This window comes from Ochotona princeps, chromosome 5, assembly GCF_030435755.1.
Source record: "Ochotona princeps isolate mOchPri1 chromosome 5, mOchPri1.hap1, whole genome shotgun sequence".
Lineage (NCBI taxonomy): Eukaryota > Metazoa > Chordata > Mammalia > Lagomorpha > Ochotonidae > Ochotona > Ochotona princeps.
The window spans coordinates 76,154,379-76,174,161 of record NC_080836.1 but is presented as its reverse complement, the minus strand read 5'-3'; the positions used below and the strand labels follow the sequence as shown (position 1 = coordinate 76,174,161).

The following is a 19,783-nucleotide window of genomic DNA, read 5'->3' as shown; positions in this document are numbered from 1 at the left end:
ATCCCCCTATTTGTTAAAATTAAAAAAAATTTTTAACCTAAATGGTCAGATCTTAAATATTACCTTTGAATTCTATTGTTGAAACCATTTCCTGAATTATTAAGATAATTTGGTTAGGGCTGGCTCAGTGACACATTAGGTTAAATCATTGCCTGAAACACCTGCTCCCATTTGTGCACTGTTTGAATCCTGATTGCTCCACATCTGGCTCAGCTCTCTGCTAATGTGCCTGGAAAGATTTGTTTATTTGAATGGCAGAGTGATAGAGAAAAAGGGAGAGACAGAGATGGAAATTTCCAAAACATTGCTATACCTAAGGCTGAGCCAGGATGAAGTCAGGAACTTGGAACTCTATCTGGGTCTCCCATGTGGGTGTCAATGTCCCAAGCGCTTGGTCTGTCCTCCACTGCTTTTCCAGGTGCATTTGCAGGAAGCTGGATAGGAAGTAGAGCAGCTGGGACTCAAACTGGCTGATCATATGTGTGATCATATGTGACCAACCTTGACTTTACCAACTGTGGCACAATGACAGCTCCTAACTCTGGCTTTGAAATAAAAAAAAAAAAAAAAAGCTGGAATGGAGGGCAGAGGAAGGACTCAAATGTAGCCTCTTCAGTGTGGGATGTTGGTGTCCTGAGCAGCTGCCCAAGACTATACTTTCAGGGATCATTTCTATAGTCTGAGCAACTGCCCAACTTTTACACCAACATCAGTTCCTGCAAATGGAAATTGTTTAAGAGTCCACATCTGTTAGTGGATCATGTGAATTTATGAACTCCTTGAAGTGGATTGAAGAACTGTGTACATGTAGGTTTCAAAATCATTGTTTTTTAAAGTAGGGATCCATAGTTTTGCTCAAATCTCAAAGGGTTCTGTGACTTTCCACTTAGCCCCTTCACAAAAAAAGGTGAGGAAATATTGATTGATATTGTTTACATCAGAACTAGTATGTAATGCTAACTTACCAAACCTTTTAAAAAATTTGTTTACTGTTCACTGTGAAACATTTCAAGCTGTAACAGAGTTATAGTATAATGAAACTTGCATATCCATTAGTGAACTTCAGTGATTATTAATTCATGGCTGCAGTTATATTTCATTTGTATCCACTGTACTGTTCCCCTCCAATTATTTCATAGCAAACCCAAACATCATTTTATCAGTAAGTATTTTAGAGTTTATCTCTAGGAGATAAAGACTATTTTTTAAAAAGCTGACCAAACACCATTACCAAATGTGTGAGTAAACTGAGATATGTCTTCATGTCATCAAATAATCAATTGTGGTCAACATCTAGCTTTATCATACTTTTTTTAATGTTTGACTCAAATTAGAATCATATTTCAATCTGTATGTGTATTTATATATGTGTTTACATATATGCACAGATACATGTATTTATATCTTATATTTTGAGAGTTACCTTGCTTTCTATCTTGCAATTTATTTGAAGAAATCATCGGTCTATTTAAAAAATTGTTTATTTGAGAGATAGGATAAGCTCCCATTTTCTGGTTCACTCCCCAAAGACCCACAGTGATGAGGACAGGGATAGACCAAAGCCAGGATCCAGCAGCTGTAGCCACGTCTCTCGTGTGAGCAATAGGAACCCAGTTATTTCAGCAATCACCACTGCTTCTTAGGTTCTGTATTAACAGGAAGTGGGAATTGGAGACCAGACTGGGTATCAAATCCAGACTGTATATCAAAACCTGGTTTTCCCACAGCCCTGGCTCTCACATTCACCAGTGGGAGCTGCAGCTCAGCAGGGGAGTCCCCAGAGTTCCCCTACCAGGCCCATTCCCAGCCCTCGGTTTTGCAGGTGTTGGTGAATGCTTCGACCCAGCCTGGCAAGACCCTCTTGCGCTCTCAGATTTTCCTGTCGGGTATGACCCACAGACTGTCTTGGCTCTCTTGTCTGCCAGTCGTTGCTAAGGCCTGGTGCATGGTGCAGCCCAACCTGTTCCGACACTTGGCCCTCACAAAAGCAGGTGAGTGCTACACACTTGCCTGGCCCTTCCTGCCCTGTCCCGTCCCAAGTCCTGGTTTCTATGCTCCCAACGGGAGCTGTGGACTGATAAGGAAGTTCCCTAAGTTCCACTACCAGGCCTGCCCCAGCCCCAGCTCATGCGTGCCTGCGGTAGCGGCCCTGCCTGGCATGGTCTGTCTACCTCTGGTCCCAGCCCTTGCGTACACAAGTGGGTGCTGCAGTCTTGCCCCGCCTGGCCTTCTCCAAGTCCCAGCTCCCTTCCCCATGAGTATCAGGTGGGTTCCTGTCAGATGAATTCTGTGATCCAACTGGGCTCAGCCCATTACCACCTCTCCACATAAACTGGCAGATGCTGCAGTCCCACAGAGGCAGGCCGACAATTTCCCTACAGAATCTACCCCCAGATCTGGTTCTCTTGTGTTCTGGTGGATGCTGTGGCCCAGCCTGATTGTAGTCCATAACCTGCTCTGACACTCATAGTTGGCTAATGGGGCCTAGTCCAAGCAGGCATATACCCCAAGTCCCAGCTTTTGTGTCACTGGGCAGCAGGCAATGCTGTTTAGCCCAGCCCAGATCTCCCAATTGGACAGGTGCCTTGGCCTGACCCAGATGTGCCCTCTGGTTTCCCCCTCTAAATCACTGTCTCCCTTGCCTACCTGCAAGTGCAGTGGGCTGGTCCATGGAAGACTCTGGAAATCATTCCTTCTCTGTCAAACATGCCCTTAGCTGCATCCACTCCATGCCCCCAGACTCCTTCCATGGGGAATCTGCCACCCTTCACCAGGGGGCCAGTGTGGCACATCCGGGTCCACAATTTTCCACCTTACCTGCTTTAAGAAAAAATAAAAAAAAATAAGCAACCATGTTGCTGGCATATTGGTATAGTTAGCACAAATTTGGCTTTAACCAGACCCAGTTGGGGCAGAAATTTTTTTCTGCTTCATATGATTTTAATATGAAATTACACTTTATGCAGTATGTATGACTTATGTCTTCTAATTGCATTTTCTTCATTTTTTGAAAATATGTAATGCTATCTTCAAAGACTTTTATATTGCATATTGCTTATATCCAGTCTGAATATATAACCCTTCCTTTTTATCAAGTTTGCCCTTTATAATTGGTCATATTTGCTCTATGATAGTGATATGTTTTGTGATGTATAGCTTTCTGGTTACATATTTCATATGAGCTTCCAGCAGATACTTTGAATTTGTCTTGAATAATAAACCCATAGTTTGATTTTACTCAGGGCACTTATGTTTGCCACTTTGAGGTACAGTTGCTGGAGAAAATAGGAAAGCATTAGGACGATAGGTTTCAAGTGAAAAATGCTGTTTTAGTCCTGGTGCTATGGTTCAATGGCTAAATCCTTACCTTGTAAGTGCCAGGATCCTATATGTGCACTGGTTCAAGTCCTGGCTGTTCCACTTTCCATCCAGCTCCCAGCTTAAGGCCTAATAAAGCAGTAGAGAATGGTTCAAAGACTTGGGGTTCTGTACCCATGTGAGAGACCTGGAGGAAACTTCCGTTTTAGCTCCGGCCGTTGTGGCCATTTGGGGAGTGAACCAGTGGATGGAAGATTTTTCTCTGTCTTTCCTTTTCTATGTAAATCTGATCTGCCTTTCCAATAAGAACAAATAAATCTAAAAAAAATTGTTTTAATTGCACTCAGCACTAAAAGCAAGATGTATTATCCAAATATGTGTAGTAGATAAATGTTTTAAGTGAAAGGAACACATAATTTACCTGCTTTTGTTAGTAGTGACTATTCTTAGATTCAGTGCTTTTTTTCTTTTAGAGGCAAATAAAGGATTAGACCATAAAAGAAGATGCTGGGTTCTGACCGTGGTGTTGTGGAAGAATGGCTATCAGAATTCAAGGTAATTTGGATTGGGGATAAGATTATATTATGTAATTCTGTATGTTAATAATCCAAGTGGAAAGTATATGTTCTGTGGAGAAACAAATATGATATGAAATAGAAATGTCATAATATGAAATTACGTGTTTTGGGTCCGGCACAGTAGCCTGGTAGCGAAAGTCCTTGCCTTGCATGCACTGGGATCCCATATGGGCATTGGTTCTAATCCCGAAGGCCCCACTTCCCATCCAGCTCCCTGCTTGTGGCCTGGACGACCCAAGGACTTGGTACCCTGCGCCTGTGGGGGAGACCTGGAAGAGGTTCCTGGCTTCGGATCAGCTCAGCTCCAACTGTTGCAGCCACTTGGGGAGTGAATCATTGGAGGAAAGATCTTCCTCTGTCTCTCCTCCTCTCTGTATATATGACTTTGCAATAAAAATTAAAAAAAAATCTTACAAAAAATTACGTGTTTTTTAAAAATGCTTTTTAAAGAGGTCTAGTTTATCTCATTTAAAAGGAAAATTTATAGAAAAAGAGATCTTCCATCTGTTGGGATTCACTCTTCAAATTGCCAAAACTTTGGCTGAATCCATGAATTTCATCCTCCTACATGGGGACAGGGGCTCAGTTGCTTGCATTCTCCTCCCCTGCTTTCCCAGGTAAGTCAACAGGAAAGCAGCCGGACGTAAACTAGTTGTTATATGGGATGCAGGCATGAGAGGGAGTGTAGCCTAATGTACTATGCCACAACGATGACCCCTAGAATCGCAATTTTTTTTTTAAAGACACTAAAGTAAATAAGGGTTAGAAGGTAATGTGTGAAAGCAAGGAATTGTTAAGATTGTTGAGTGAATATTTAGATTTTATAATAATAGTCAATAAAAGTGGGGAACTTCAGGTTTTCATAAAGCACAAAGATTAGATTTGTGCTTTACCATTTTCCTCCCTATAATTGAAAGTCAGATTTTCATTCAAAACTGTAATTTGTGAAAAATTGTGGAAATAAGTGAACAAAACTATAGCTGCAAGAGCTGAACTACAGGCTATATTGCTTTTAGATTAAAGTAGCTTAAGGTGGCTAACTTAAGTGAGTCTAAGTACATAGTGTGACTTCTTACCATTTTCATGGTTCAGTATTTAGAAGAGTTAAATAATGTGACAACACAGTTTAACTTGTTTTATTTACTCTTGTGATGGTTATATTGTTTTTACTTTCCTCACTTGGTTCTATTAAAATTTTTTAAAAAGGCACTTTTATAAAATAAAGGCCCAAAATTTTCAGATATGAAGTTCATTTTTTCCTTTGATGCTGTCTTATTTTAGGCATTACCTGACACTCAGATCACAAGTTATGCAGCAACCTTACATCGGAAAAAAACACTTGTACCAGCCCTCTATAAAGTTATTCAGGATTCGAATAATGAGGTAGGAGAGTATGTAAAAAGACAAAGTTTCTCATAATAAGATGAAATATGTGTACTAAAATACAACATGTAAATTAGTTTGTAGTTATCTTTCGTTGTGAAACTGGATGATTTTCTTTCTGCTGTTTTTTATTCTGACGGTGCTCTGGCTTTCCCCATTTCCTTCTTTTCTGTATTTGAAAATGTTTTGGTCAGTTTCTCCTGACAGCAGTGTTTTGATTCTTGATTTGAGTGACCACCATCTCAATGTATTTCAGTAGAATTTGTCTATTTCCTGTTTTGAAATGTTTCCTGTTCTGGAAGCCAAATTTTAATTGTAATATTGATCCAGCCGTTTTTTAAGTTTTATTTACTGTTATTTTGTTGATAATATAAAACTGTGTATAATCACTCTAATCAGTGAAATCAAACTCATAACAAAATGATACTGCTAGTAAATTTAGCCTGAAAAATAATCAGAAGAAGAACTATAATTTTGAGTCAAGAAAGTAAACCTAGGTTATGAATTTCCTATTACTCAGCCTTGTCATAGGAGAAAAAAAATGAAACTATTAATCTGTGTTACCTTATGTCAGATGCACACATTATCTTTCCATTAACACAATAGTATAACATGCAATTTTATCAGCACTGGAATCATGAATGCTTAAATGAAAATGAAAGGAACACACAGGAAAGTAGCTTCTTATCTTCCCAGATACAGCCTCCAAGAGTGCCTCTGCTGTGTACTGGAGTGAGTTTGAAGAAGTTCAGGTAACCATCTCCTAACCAGCAGCTTAACTTAAAGTGCATCTTCAGTTTTGTCCTATCACTAAAAGCTTGCTTATTGACTTCTTTCCTATTTCCTAAGTTTGGATTGGTTCCCAGTTAAACTTGCGCCTGCTGCTATTTGTGTAGCAGCAGCTGCAGGATTCATTAGTTTCTTTTTTCTTGCTGTGCATACTGTATGTTTTGTAACTTTTGGATGAGAAATGTACGTATATATAAAACCTTCTTCATCAGGAGTTTTCAGAATTCTGTGTTTGAATAATAAATGTGTGTATATCTTACCTGTTGTTTTGTGCTATCTTAACATTTAAGCTTTGCTTATTAAAATTTGGCTTGCTTTATGCTTCTTTTTAGATTGTAAGCTCTTAATGGGCAGTGGTCCTATATTCTATGTTTATTATTTCCCTACAATCTGGTAACTTATCACATATATAATGAACATGTAATAAATGCTGGTCAAATAGTGAGATATAAAAATATTCTACAGTGCTGTCATTTCCTTAGTCTCCCCCACTTTTAAAGTACTTTGAAAGCTATGGCATTAAAAGGTTATCTTCACTTTTATTTTGTTTTACTTCATGATAGTGTAGGACTATGAGATACTGGCTAGAAATGAAAAAAAATAAATTTAAGAGACTGAGACTTAAGATCTGGCATTCATTATAATCAATCAGTTATTAGGTCTAAATTTCCATCTTTATGTCCTTTAAGTCAGGAGTTTTTAGCTGTGTTCAAATTTCAGAATAACAGTATGTTAAGTTGTGTTTTATCTCAAAACAATCCAGACTTCAGTAATTGGATATCCTTTTAGTCTTGATTTTGTCATGTTCTGAAAGAAACATAAATAAATAAATATATTTGTTTAGCATGTTTTATTTATCATAAAATAGGAGTAAAGATTTCCTGGAATTTTGATGTAGTAATATTCATAGTAACGGCTGGCCTATGTCGCATCTTCTGTTTTGATCTTTAAACCAACAATATGGCTTCATTTTCCTATTTTCCCTTTTGTTAGATCTTGTAGATATTCTAGAATTTCTCTCATTTCAAAAGAAACTTGTAATCTGTTAACATTTTTTTTCTGCTTATAATTTGAATGTCAGTCTTTGCTTATTGTCTCACTTCTCCCTTTGACTAGCTAAGTTATTGTGGTTCATCCTTACAGTTGTTGTTTTTTATTTTATTTTATTTTTTTAGATTTGTTTATTTTTATTGGAAAGGCAGATTTTACAGAGAGAAGGAGAGACAGAGAGAAAGATCTTCCATCTGCTGGTTCACTTCCCAAGTGGCCACAATGGCCGGAGCCGAACCAATTTGAAGCCAGGAGCCAGGAGTTTCCTCTGGGTCTCTTTGGATACAGGGTCCCAAAGCTTTGAGCAACCTTCTACTGCCTTCCCAGGCTACAGGCAGGTAGCAGGATGGGAAGCGGGGCAGCTGGGATACGAGCCAGCATCCATATGGGATGCCAGCACTTGTAGGTATAGGATTAGCCATTGCACTGTCACACCAGCCCTTTACAGTCATTGTTTTGCATTCTTAGCTCTTTTGCCTCTCATTCTGAGTAAAACACATCTATTTATTTCATGCCTGTACCTGAGCAGCTAATGAACATGCCTGCAGAAAACACAATTTTGTTGGCTCTTTTCACTTTAAAATTAGAACTACATATTTGAGCTGGCTTTATTGTCAGTTGGTGGCTGAAGCTGCCACCTGCGACACCTCCATCACAGATGAGCACTAGTTTGCATCCTGGCTGCTCCACCTTCAAACCAGCTCCTCCTAATGTTGGCCTAGGAAGGGTGGAACAAGTGCTTGTGGCCCTATACCCACATGGGAGACACGGTGAAGGCCCAGCCTGGCTGCTGCCCATTTAGGGAGTGAACCAACAGGTGGAACATATTTCTTTCTCCACCTGTTTTTCCTCCTCCTATCGCTCCCTCCTTCCTTCCCAGTAACTGTGCCTTATAAATAAATAAATATAAATAAAGAAAAGAAAAAAAGTTTAAAGAGCTGCACATTTCAAATAGGCTCCTTATATGTAGCATTGCTGTCTTACTTCCTTGGTGTGCTCTCCCACTGTCTTTTCCACATTCTGTTTCATTGCACTCTCACCCTTCTTCCTCTTCATTTGCAGCTCATTTCTTTTGATCATGAAGAAGGAAGAAAAAAGCAGTTGGGGACTTTATTCCATTCTCTCTCAGATCTGCCACCCTGCCACCATCTGAACCCATATTCTGTTGCCTTTTGTGCTTCTTAGTGGATAAAGCATCTTGAGTGGCATCAAAGGCTAACTTTTCGATTTTGCCCTCTATCCTATCTTCTCTAGCCACCTCAAAAATGATCCTGGACTTTAGTCTTAGGAGGACTCTTTCAGTTCTGCTTGTGTTGTATTCTGAGATAATCAAATATATTATTTGATTGTTTGACACAGTGTCTAACTTGCTGCTTGGACTACACCGCCTCTCCTACTGGAGGGCCTGCATTTCATTACTGGTTCCACTCCTGACAGTTCTCTTCCTCTATCATTTGATTCTTTTCTGAATGGAAAGGCATGACTGTTTCCTATTATCAGCTCCATTTAAGTATTGATTTATAGCTTTTATGATGTCAGTGTGTCCATTTCTTTACTTCATGTTCCTTTTAGGCCAATTAAGTTAGGCTTCAGTCTCCACCATTATACCCAGAATGTGGCCAGTGTGTTCGTAAGATAGCCTGTCAGTGTGCTTATCAGTTGGCGTGTCTTTTAGTAATTTACATGTCAAAATAGTACTTGCTAAATTCTGGGAAAGTGTTAGTTATTCTTAAACCTTTTTTTAAAAAAGCTGAGAATAATGTTTAAAGATTTTGATGTGGGTGATAGTGCCAATTAGGGAAAGTCAGAATAGTCACTTATTATATTGAAAATTTGAGGAGGTGGTGTCATACACATACTTAGTATAAAAGATTTTAAGACACTGTCACACTTCACACACGTTGGCACATTTCTAGCAGCCTTATTTTGTACTAGCACTCGATAAAATTTACTGTATTGCCAACATCCACCTGATCCCTCTTTTTAAAAAATTATTATCATTTGAAACCTACATTGTCATTGTGATTAATTAAAATAATTTGTCTTATGCTAGTATGCATTTTACTGCTGAGGAAGAGAGGTTAAGTTTTTTATAATAAAAACTCACTTTAATTGCAATTTAATTTAACTTAATTTCAGCATGGTCATAAAATTTAAAGTGATGTAGATTCTTTGAAGAGTCGATTTGTGGGGTCTGCATTGGTGGTATAAGAAGCTAATCCTCTGCCTAATGTGCTGACATCCTATATGGGCACCAGTTCAAGTCTCAGCTGCTCCACTTCTGATCCAGCCTTGTATCAATGGCCTGGGAGAGCAGTGGAGGATGATCAGATCCTTGGGACCCTGCTTGCACATTGAGTCCCGGAAGAATGGCTCAGCTCTGGCCGTTGTGACCATTTGAGGAATGAACCAGCAGATAGAAGATCTTTTTTCTCTCTCTTTCTCTTTGTAACTTTGACTTTCAAGTAAAATAAATAAATGTTAATTTAAAAAAAGGAGGGGCTGGTATAGTATAGGCTTCCAAGCATGGTACTATGACACTGGCATCCCATGTGGGTGTCTTATTTGTTCTACTAACAATCCAGCTCCCTGTTTATGGTCTGGGAAGGCAGCTGAAGATGACTCAAATGCTTTGTCCCCTGCACCCATGTGGGAGACCTGGACTCTTTTACTTGAAAAGCAGAGTTACAGACAGAAAGGGAGAAATAGAAGAGAGACATGTTCTGACTGCTGCTTCACTCCTCAAATGGCCCACACAGCCAGGGCTGGACCAGGATGAAGCCAGGAGCATTCATCTGGGTCCACTTGTGGATGCAGGGGCCCAAAAATTTGGGCCATCTATGCTGCTTTCCAAGATGCGTTAGCAAGGAGCTAAATTCAAAGTGGGGAAGCCGGAGCTCAAAACAGCATCCATGAGGCCCACACATTGGTTCAACTGGCTAATCCTATGCCTCCAAGCGTAGCATCTCATATGGGCACCAGTTCATGTCCTGGCTGCTTCGCTTTCCTTTGTTTTTTAAGATTTATTTTTACTGCAAAGGCAGATACACAGAGAGGAGGAAGGACAGAGAGGAATATCTTCCGTCTAATGATTCACTTCCCAAGTGACCAAAGTGGCTGGAGCTGAGCCAATCTAAAGCCAGGAGCCAGGAGCCTCTTCCAGGTCTCCCACACAGGTGCAGGGTCACAAAGCGTTGGACCATCCTCGACTGCATTCCCAGGCCACAAGCAGGGAGATGGATGGGAAGTGGGGCCACCAGGATTAGAACCGGCGCCCATATGGGATCCCGTTGCGTTCAAGGCGAGGACTTTAGCTGCTACGCTATCACGCTGGGCCCATGGCTACTTCACTTTCCATCTAGCTGCCTACTTGTGGCCTGGAAAAGCAGTAGAGGATGGCCCAAAGCCTTGGAACCCTACACCCACTTGGGAGATTTGGAAGAAGCTCCTGGCTCCTTGTTCCTAGCTTTGGACCAGCTCAACTCTGTTCCAACCATTGTGGCCATTTGTGGAATGAGCCATCCAATGGAAGATCTCTTGTCTCTCTGTCTCTTTCTCTCTGTAACTCTGTCTTTCAAATAAAAATAAGGAAAATCTAAAAAAAAAAAAAGCCCATTTGAATCATAAATATATTTTTGATAAATAGATTTCAAGACCAACAATATTTAATTCCTCAAAAGAATTGAATGCTTCTGTCAATATTTAAGAAAAATGCCAGAATTTTACTGTATTTGAAAGTTTATTACTTGTTCATAATTGGCACTACATTAATAAATGTATTAGGAATGTTGTCTTCTAAAAATTGTTTTTCAATTTTTATTTGCTGACATGGTTACAAAAATAGCTCACTCTTCCTTCTGCTGATTCACTTTCCAGCTGGCCTCAATGGCCAGAGCTGGGCTGGACCGATGCCAGGAGCCAGGAGCTTCCTCCTGGTTTGCCCCTGTGGGTACAGGAACTCTAGCTCTTGGACCATCTTCTGTTACTTTTCCTAGGCACATTAGCAGGGAGTTGGATTATAAGTGGAGCAGCTGGAACGCAAAGCAGTATCCATATTGGATGCTAAATCTGTAGGTGGAGGCTTAGTGTACTGTACCATGGCACTGGTCCCAGAATTTTGCCTTAAATATTTAAAAATTATTTGATAGTTATCATGTGAAGCATTCACATTATAGCTTAGTATCTGCTGGAGTTTGTGTACATGTATGTAATTTTTTTTAATCTTGAAAGGCAGAGAGATAGCTCTCATCCACTGGTTCACTATTCAGATACCTGCAATAGCTGTGGGTCAAATTTGGGAACTAGGAACTCAAACCAGGCCCCTCGTGGATGGCAGGAACACAGTGACTGAACTGACAGTAACAGGAAGCTGGATCCAGGAGCTGGAACCCAGGGGCACTCTGATATGGGATGCTTACATCCCAGCTACTAAGCCAAATGTACATCCCTGAGTATAAATTTTTGAAGCTTTAGATTTGTTCTTTGCAACTAAGTTTAATCCACCTAAATATTATGAACTCTATAATTTGCATACATTTGTTGAGCTTTAATTTTGTATTTGGGGAAATATGACTAAATATTAAAGTATTAGAGTATTAAAGGCATGTGTGACTTCACTCAGATTTCCTAATGCATATGTTACTTTACTCATTCAGAATAGAGGTAAGCATGTGAAATTATTGAACCATTATTCATGTTTAAAGAGTTAGTTTTACATATTAAAGTGAAAATGATATGTAATTTCTTATATTTCATATGAAATTTAAAATCATAGTCAATTTTTTGCACACTGCAGTTGTTCTAGCTTTGTTATTTTCCAATACATATGTAGGCAAAAGTGGAAAAATTTAACTGCTCATTTTCTTCAGATTTCTAGATCATGAAGTTCCTCATAGGTGATATTCTGTGATGTGATAAGTGAGATATTAGCCAGTTAAACATTGGAAAAGCTATTTCTGTATACTTCTCTTCCCTTCAGAATCTTTCAAATAAGTATAAATAGTGAAATGTAAGTCAATTTTAAAACATAAAGGCAGGTCCTGGTGCGATACTGTAGCAGCTAAAGTCCTCGCCTTGAACACACTAGGATCCCATATGGGCGCCAGTTCTAATCCCATTGAGTTCCCTGCTTGTGGCCTGGGAAAGCAGTTGAGGACAGCCCAAAGCTTTAGGACCCTGCACCTGCGTAGGAGACCTGGAAGAGGTTCCTGGCTTCTGGCTTTGGATTGGCTCAGTTCCAGCCATTGCAGCTCACTTGGGGAGTAAATCATTAGACGGAAGATCTTCCTCTCTGTCCTTCCTCCTCTCTGTATATCTGCCTTTCCAATAAAAATAATCTAAAAAAAAAAAAGGTAATTAGCTTGATGTATTTAAATATATTTAAAAGATTACCCAGAATTTTGTATGCTTCAGTATGTACAGCAAAATCCCTTGTTCTACTTAGTGGTATGTAGTCTGTTACAATTATTGTCATACTTGACATTTAAAGTTTCTTTCCACAAAAACTATTTGAAATTAATTTTATTCTGTTGAAAATTTTTAACAGTGAGAGTTGATAAGAACAGAAAGGAAAATTCACCAAATATAAATATAGTACCTTGGCTGAGAAAGGAAAAGGATTAAGTATATGATAAATATACTAGAATGACCTTTAGAAAGATAAGTTATGTGACACAAGATACTTCTTAAAGTTAATGGATTGGGGCCCGGCATGGTAGCCTGGTGGCTGGTGTCCTCATTTTACATGTGCCAGGATCCCATGTGGGCACCGTTTCTGATCCTAGCAGCTCCAGTTCCCATCCAGCTCCCTGCTTGTGGCCTGGGAAAGCAGTCGAGGATGGCCCAGGGCCTTGGGTTCCTGCAACCACGTGGGAGACCTGGAAAAGCTCCTGGCTCCTGGTTTTGGATTGACTCAGCTCCAGGTGTTGGGTGGAGGGTGGGTCGGTGGATGGAGTATCTTCCTCTCTGTATATCTGAATTTCCAATGGAAATGAATCAATCTTTAAAAAAAAAAAACAGCGGACTGGTCAGTTTATTATGTGATCCAGTTTTGTCCTTTGATATTAAAGCTTTTGGTTGAATTAACTTAATATAAAAGAGTAAGTATTGAGAATATTTATGAGACATCAGGTGTATATAACTTAAAAAAAAAAAAAAAAAGACTGTTGTAACCGCAGAGTAGAAGTAACTAACGCACTTTATTTTCCTTTTAGCTCCTGGAGCCTGTCTGCCACCAACTGTTTGAGCTGTACCGCAGCTCTGAAGTTCGGCTTAAGAGATTCACATTGCAGTTTTTGCCAGAATTGATGTGGGTTTATTTACGGCTTACAGTTAGCCGAGACCGACAGAGTAATGGTTGCATTGAAGCGCTTCTTTTAGGAATTTACAATTTGGTAAGTTGAAAATGATGATTTGAAAAATTGTGTTTTTAAGGTTCTCTGAAATTATAAATAAAAACTGTGCAGAGAAAAAATGTTTATTAAGTAATTTTTTAAACTAATTATGTCAGTACAATTGTAGTTTTTAAAAATTTTTTGTATTACTAATATTTCACGAGTTTGTATCTATTTTATTTGACCAACATTAATAAATTCTTGTAAGATATTGAACTGGGCAATGTGAATACAGGAATCAGATACGGTACTTGCTTTTAGAGCACTTCTGTTCATCTAGAAGGCGTGTATATAATATAGATAATTAGGATTGTAAAATGCCTGTGGTAAGAGGATTTCAGAGAGAAACTCAGTTGCTGGCTGAAGTTACAGCAGGCTTTATTGAGGAAATGCTATCTAAGCTGAGCCTTATGCAGAGGTATAGTTTTGACTTAGAGTAAGAAGAGGTGAGATTTCAGAAGATAAGCAAATGAGCATAAGAAAAGAGGCAGGAAAAGTCATGTATTAGAAAAAATATAATTCTGTTTGAAGCATAAAATATAAATGCAAAATGTAAAGGTTGATTTCTTGTCAGTCTTAGAAAGTCTTTGAAGTGAAGTTTAGTATTTCCCTAGTAGTCACTGAGAAAGCAGTAATAGGCAGTTATAACTTTAATTACCATTTGTGAAGTTCTGACGGTTATGTAAACTATTGAAAAGAGTAGGCAAAATAGACATGGAATTTCTGTCTGCTAATGGAAGGACATCTGTTAAGAGGAAAAATATCCAGTGTAGTGATATGGCATATGATTTTAAAATTCTGAGTAAGAATAAAATGGAAACTAGAGGGTGAAAAGAAAACTGCTAATACTTCTGAACGATGCTAAGTCTCTACATAAAATCAGAAGCCTGAGACTTGATTATTTCCGCAAAGTGACAAAGGGAAGAAAGGTTAGTGAGGACTATCAGAAGCAAGAAGAAAAATTGGGAGAGAGTTTGGGAACATCTGTATAGGCCTTTACTTACTTACTTACTTACTTTTCTTTTTTTTTTTTTTTTTTTTTTTAAAGACTTACTTGTTTGAAGCCAGAATTATTTGAAAGCCAGAATTACAGAGAAAGGAGAGGGAAGGAGAGAGAGAGAGAAATCAATAGAGTAATCTTGCAACTACTGGTTCACTCCCCAGACAGCTGCCAGAGCAAGGGCTGGGCCAAGCGAAAACAAGGAGCCAGGAGCTTTAGCCAGTCTCCATGTAACTTTTAGGGGCTCAAACACTTGGGCCATCTTCTGCTGTTTTTACCAGGCCATTAGCGAGGAGCAGCCAGGGCACAAACTGACACGCATGTGGGATGCTAGTGTCACAGGCAGTAGCCTTAGCAGCTGTGCTCCAGTGCCAGCCCCTATGTAAGACTTCTCTAAAAACGCAGTGAAGCTCCTTTTCTAGTCTGATGCAGAGAACAAAGTAACACAACATCATATTTCAAATTTTATGTTCCTCTTACTAACATCAGACAGTTACCTATATTCACCTATAAAGAATCAGTTTTATGAGTGTGTCTTGGAGTTGCTAATGAGAATCTACCAGCATAAAATGTTTGCTTTTGTTTAGTTTTAGGATATGGAGCTGGGTTGCTTAACTTGTCAACACCAGTAGTTTCATCATATAAATTTGATTTATCGATCTGTAAATTTACTAACAGTTATTTGATATATTATAGATTTGATAATAAATTGTTATAAAACTCTTCTAAAGAATTCCTAAGTGCATTCAATTATTCTGTTGCTTTCTCATGAAGACCTCTTTAGCACATTAGTATTGAAATTCCTGACCTTTGAAATTGTATATTCTGCGCATTTGGCAACAAATACCCCACAAAATAAACTTTAGGATTTTTTTTTTTTAGGATTTTTGTTTTTAAAGATGTATTTGTTTGAAAGGCACAGTGACCCATGAGTGGGGAGGTTGAAGGGGAAAGAAGTGGGGAAGGGAGAGATAGCTTCCATCCCTTGGCTCACTCCCCATCAAAGCCAGAAGCTAGAACTCTTTCCGCATTTTCCATCTGGGTTCCAGGGACCTGAGTTCTTTGGGCCATCATCTGTTGCCTTCCCAGGTTCATTAATATAAGCTGAGTTGGAAGCAGAGGAGTTGAGATCCAAACTGATACTCTAAAAAAGAGGATGCTGGTGTCAGAACAGGTGGCTTACTTTAATAGTTGAGAGGTAATAGAATGGGTCTCATGGTAATAAATATTCTCTGTACTAGTGCTTACTACTGTTAGTGTTATCATTTTAAAAAAAAAAATTAGAAAACATTTCCGTCACTCAAAGTTTGAAGTAGGGAGTCAGGGTTTCAGAGTTACTTGTACTCAGTTGAAAACAATATCCTGTCACTGGCTGTTCTAAATTTGGGCAAGTAATTTAATATTTTTACTTCAGTTGTCTCATCTGTAAAACAGAAATAATATAGCATATTGCCTCAAGTTTAATCATAAATGTTTATCATTTTTATTATTGTAATTAAAACCTTCCTTTTGTGGGACTGGCACCTTGGCATTGAAGGCTAAGCTTCTACCTATGGCTCCAGCATCCCATATGGGCACTGGATCAAGTTCAAGCAGCTGCACTTCAGTCTAGTTCCCAGTTAATGACCTGATAAGGCAGCAGAGGCTTGCCCAGGTTCTTGGGCTCTTGCAGCCCTATACTCATGTGGGGTGTCCAGAAGAAGCTCCTGGCTCTGGGCTTCATTTGCACCAGCTCCAGCTGTTGGGCCACCTGGGGAGTGAACTGGCAGGTGAAAGATCTCTGTTTCTTCTTCTTTCTGTATAACTCTGCTTTTCAAATAAAAATAAATGATTTTTTTTTAAAAAGTTTCCTTTTAATAAAAAACTGATAAAAATTAAATTCACTGTTTTGTTAACTTTCATGACTGCGTTTTCTTTTAAAGCAGGATATTTGTTATATTTATCATTGTTTTCTTTAGTGCTTAGCAAGACACATAGGAAATGTTGATTTAATAATAATTTAATGTTTTAGATTATGTTTAATATAGTGTTTTCATTTGTTAGGTGTAATAAAGTTCAGTGATGGGACAAGATAAAGCAAAAAAGATGTTGTGAAGCGGAGTATTTGACAATTGTTGGTGGTACTTGATGGTGCTACAGTTTAATTATCTTTCAATATCTTAAAAATAGTGTGTACTATAAAACATGACCAGTTACATGTCAGAAATAGGTAACCTCAGTTTTCTGATTTCTTTTAATTCCTGGATATCTATGTTCTCTTTTTTTGTGGTTCTGTTTTTCTCGCTATTCTGAATTTCTTCTACATACAGTTCTGTTTTCCTTACTATTCTGGATATCTTCTATATACTCATTTCTATTTTTTCTCTCATTCACTAGCACTTCTTTGCCTTCAACAAAATTCATCACACCCTTCTGCAAGTTTACCTTGCAGATTCCTCGAGAGGAGAGCAACCCAAAAGAAATGGGGGACAGTGCTCTCTTGGGCAACTGATTAAAGTTTATTTCCAGGGTTCCATTTTTCAATATATGTGCTGCCGAAGCGAGCACTCCAGAATTTCATATTTTTTTTATACACTCAGCAAAACAGTAGTTCAAACACAACTCAGACTTAGATCACATCTGTGCTCTGTCTAGACAGCTAACCAATGACAGTCAGTGCTGCTTATCTACTCCCCATTTCAACAGAGTTTTGATCAAGGCACTTTGTTAGCTTTGCTTGAACTGTCCTTGGTTAGCTGGCTAGACAGAGCACAGATGTTCACCTTGTATCAAGGAGAGCTCAAAAACTTCCAAGGACACACTGGGGGGCAGCATGTACTCTGGATGAGGGGCCTTTTGCCTCCTCTTCCTGGAACCCCTTCTCCGCAGGTTCCCAGCCTTGCATCTGTCGCCCCCAAGCTTACCTTGTTGGAGGCATTCCAACGCCCTTCTCCACAAATAAAAATAAACAAAGTATAGGCTTAATTTTAAATTGGGAATAATTATTATAGTCTTTCTGCGTAACTTTAATTAGATCCTTTCATCTTAACATACATAGCCTTTCTCTGAAGTATAATGGCCCAGATGTGGTAGTCATTAGTATGACTGATTACCAAAGGTGAGCTTTATAGGGACTTTTAAAACCAATTTTCCTACCAAAATCAAATATATGGTTATTATGTAATCGGTACTCTTCTATGACATAATCAACTTAGAAATGGGTTCTATAGGGAAGTTGTCTGGGATTTGTGTTTTGGAATAATAGTTGTGGGTTATTGTTATTTCTTTTAGTTTTCTGTTGCTATCTGGGTCAACAGTCTTTACTATAAGACTTTAAGCCAGTAATGTATATTAATAAGCTTTGTAAAAGAAACAGTCAAAAGTAAGACAGTGGAAGTGAACAACTGTAACATCGACCACTCTGATTGCTGTCATCTGTAGGAAGTTGTCTTTATTTTAAAGCCTGAGGATTAGAAGTGTCATAAGCTGGAGAAAGAAGGATATCATTGGCCTTTTTGTGAAGAGAGAAATTGCTTTTAGAAATTCACAAGAATTGTATCTCAATAAAACTTACCTAGATTTGAATTTACTTTTTTGAATGAGTTATTTATGTGAGAGGCAGAGTTACAGGAGAGAGGTCTTTCATCTGGTTGTTCATTTCCAAATGACTGAGCCAGACTAAAGCCAGGTGGCAAGAGCTTCTTTGGTGTCTCCCACATGGGTCCAGAACCCCAAGCAGTTGAACTGCTGCTTTTTCAGATACACTGTCCGAGAAAAAATCGGAAGTGGAACATATGGGATTTGAACTGGTGTCCGTATGGGATGCCAGCATTGCAGGCTTTGATTTAACTTGCTATGCCACACTGCTAGTCCCTGAATTTTTTCTCTTGAAGATTTATTTATTTGAAATGTAGAACATGAGAAACACAAAGAGAGAAAGAGAACACGCAGATGTGCAAGATCTGCCACCCAATGTTTAATTCCCCACATGGCCACAACAGCCAGGAGCCCCATCTTGGTCTCCAGCCTGAGCGACAGTAGCCTAAGTACTTTAGCTGTATTCTGCTGGCTTTCCGGGTGTATTAGCAGGGAAATGAATTGGAAGCCGAGTAGCCAGGACTCAAACCAGCACTCAAATGCAGGATGCCAGCAAACCCCTGTATGAACTTATTTTTAATCATTCGAACAATATTAGCTATGTTTGTATGTAACCTAGTTAATTAATTTGTTGCTGGATGATTGTAAGAGTTTGTTTTGTTCAAAAATCATTCTTAAATGCATTCCCCATAATGCAAAAAAGTAACTGAGGTATTGGATATGTTAATTAATTTGATTTTGGTAATCATTTCACAATATATACATAAAAGAAAATGAATTGTATGTCACTTCGATATATAAGAAGTTTGTTTTAGGAACTATTAATCTCTTTTTTTGTTATATTTTTGACAATCTTTACATAGTTAATTAGGGGGAAAAAGGTTCAAGGGCTATAGGGAAGGGGTAAGACTATTATTTCCATATTGTTTCCTTCTTGTATCTGAGGTAAAGGGGGCTATTGAGGGAGAAGCCCCACCCAGTTTCCCACCCACCCCAAGTCCCGGATGTGGGGCTTGCTCTGAGATACTTGCTCAGGTGGTCTTAATAGTTCACCAGTTATGAATCGCTGCCAATATCGCCGCTCCCAGCATGATGAGGTCATTGAAGAATCTACTGATTGACATAGTCCATCATAGAGTCTCCATTTGCCCAGTATTTCGCTGCCAACATATAGCTGAGGTGGTTGATTGAGTTGTTCTTTCTTCTGTCTTTTTTTGGTTAGGGTTCTGAGACCAGCATTTCGATTGGGGAGATCCCCAAAGAGACTTTGAGGTATTCCCAGACCAGATTCTTGTGTGTTCTAGCAAGCACAGGGTCCGGCACAGTCCATCGCCCTGGTCAGCTGGTGGTTGCAGTTGCTGGGTTCGTTCTGTTTTCAGTCCTGACTTCCACTGGAACCAATGGGTGTTGCAGTCCAGCCTGTTTCTGCCCAGCCACACTCAGCCTTCACGTAAACCAGTGGGAGCTGCAGCCTAGTCAGAGTGACCCACAATAACCCCCACCAGGCACGCCCCCTACCCTGGTTTGCCAGTATGTATAGCAGACTAGTCCAGTCTGTCCCACATCCCATTTGGCTCTCGTTAGTTCTATCTAACCAGCTCAACTACCCAGCCCTAATGGCTGTTGTTGAGTGCCTCTCTGTCTAGCCACCCCAGCCCACGTCCTAGTTTTCATGCCCTCCCATGGGAGAGGTAACC

At 39.2% G+C, this 19,783-nt stretch overlaps 1 protein-coding gene across 3 annotated transcripts in view; it reads left to right on the top strand.

The window, feature by feature from the left end:
* The first annotated feature begins 3,791 nt into the window (after nt 1-3,791).
* Nucleotides 3,792-19,783, top strand: part of HYCC2 (hyccin PI4KA lipid kinase complex subunit 2) — a 41,678-nt gene continuing 25,686 nt past the window's right edge. The window contains exons 1-4 of one of the 3 annotated variants that reach the window (XM_058664810.1): nt 3,837-3,873; nt 5,178-5,279; nt 5,976-6,031; nt 13,331-13,510. In XM_058664810.1, the coding sequence (XP_058520793.1) occupies nt 13,424-13,510 (87 nt within the window). In that variant the 5' untranslated portion in view covers nt 3,837-3,873; nt 5,178-5,279; nt 5,976-6,031; nt 13,331-13,423. Of the gene's footprint in view, nt 3,874-5,177; nt 5,280-5,975; nt 6,032-13,330; nt 13,511-19,783 lie in introns of all 3 variants that reach the window. The other 2 variants (XM_004576938.2, XM_036493108.2) reach the window with 2 other exon arrangements.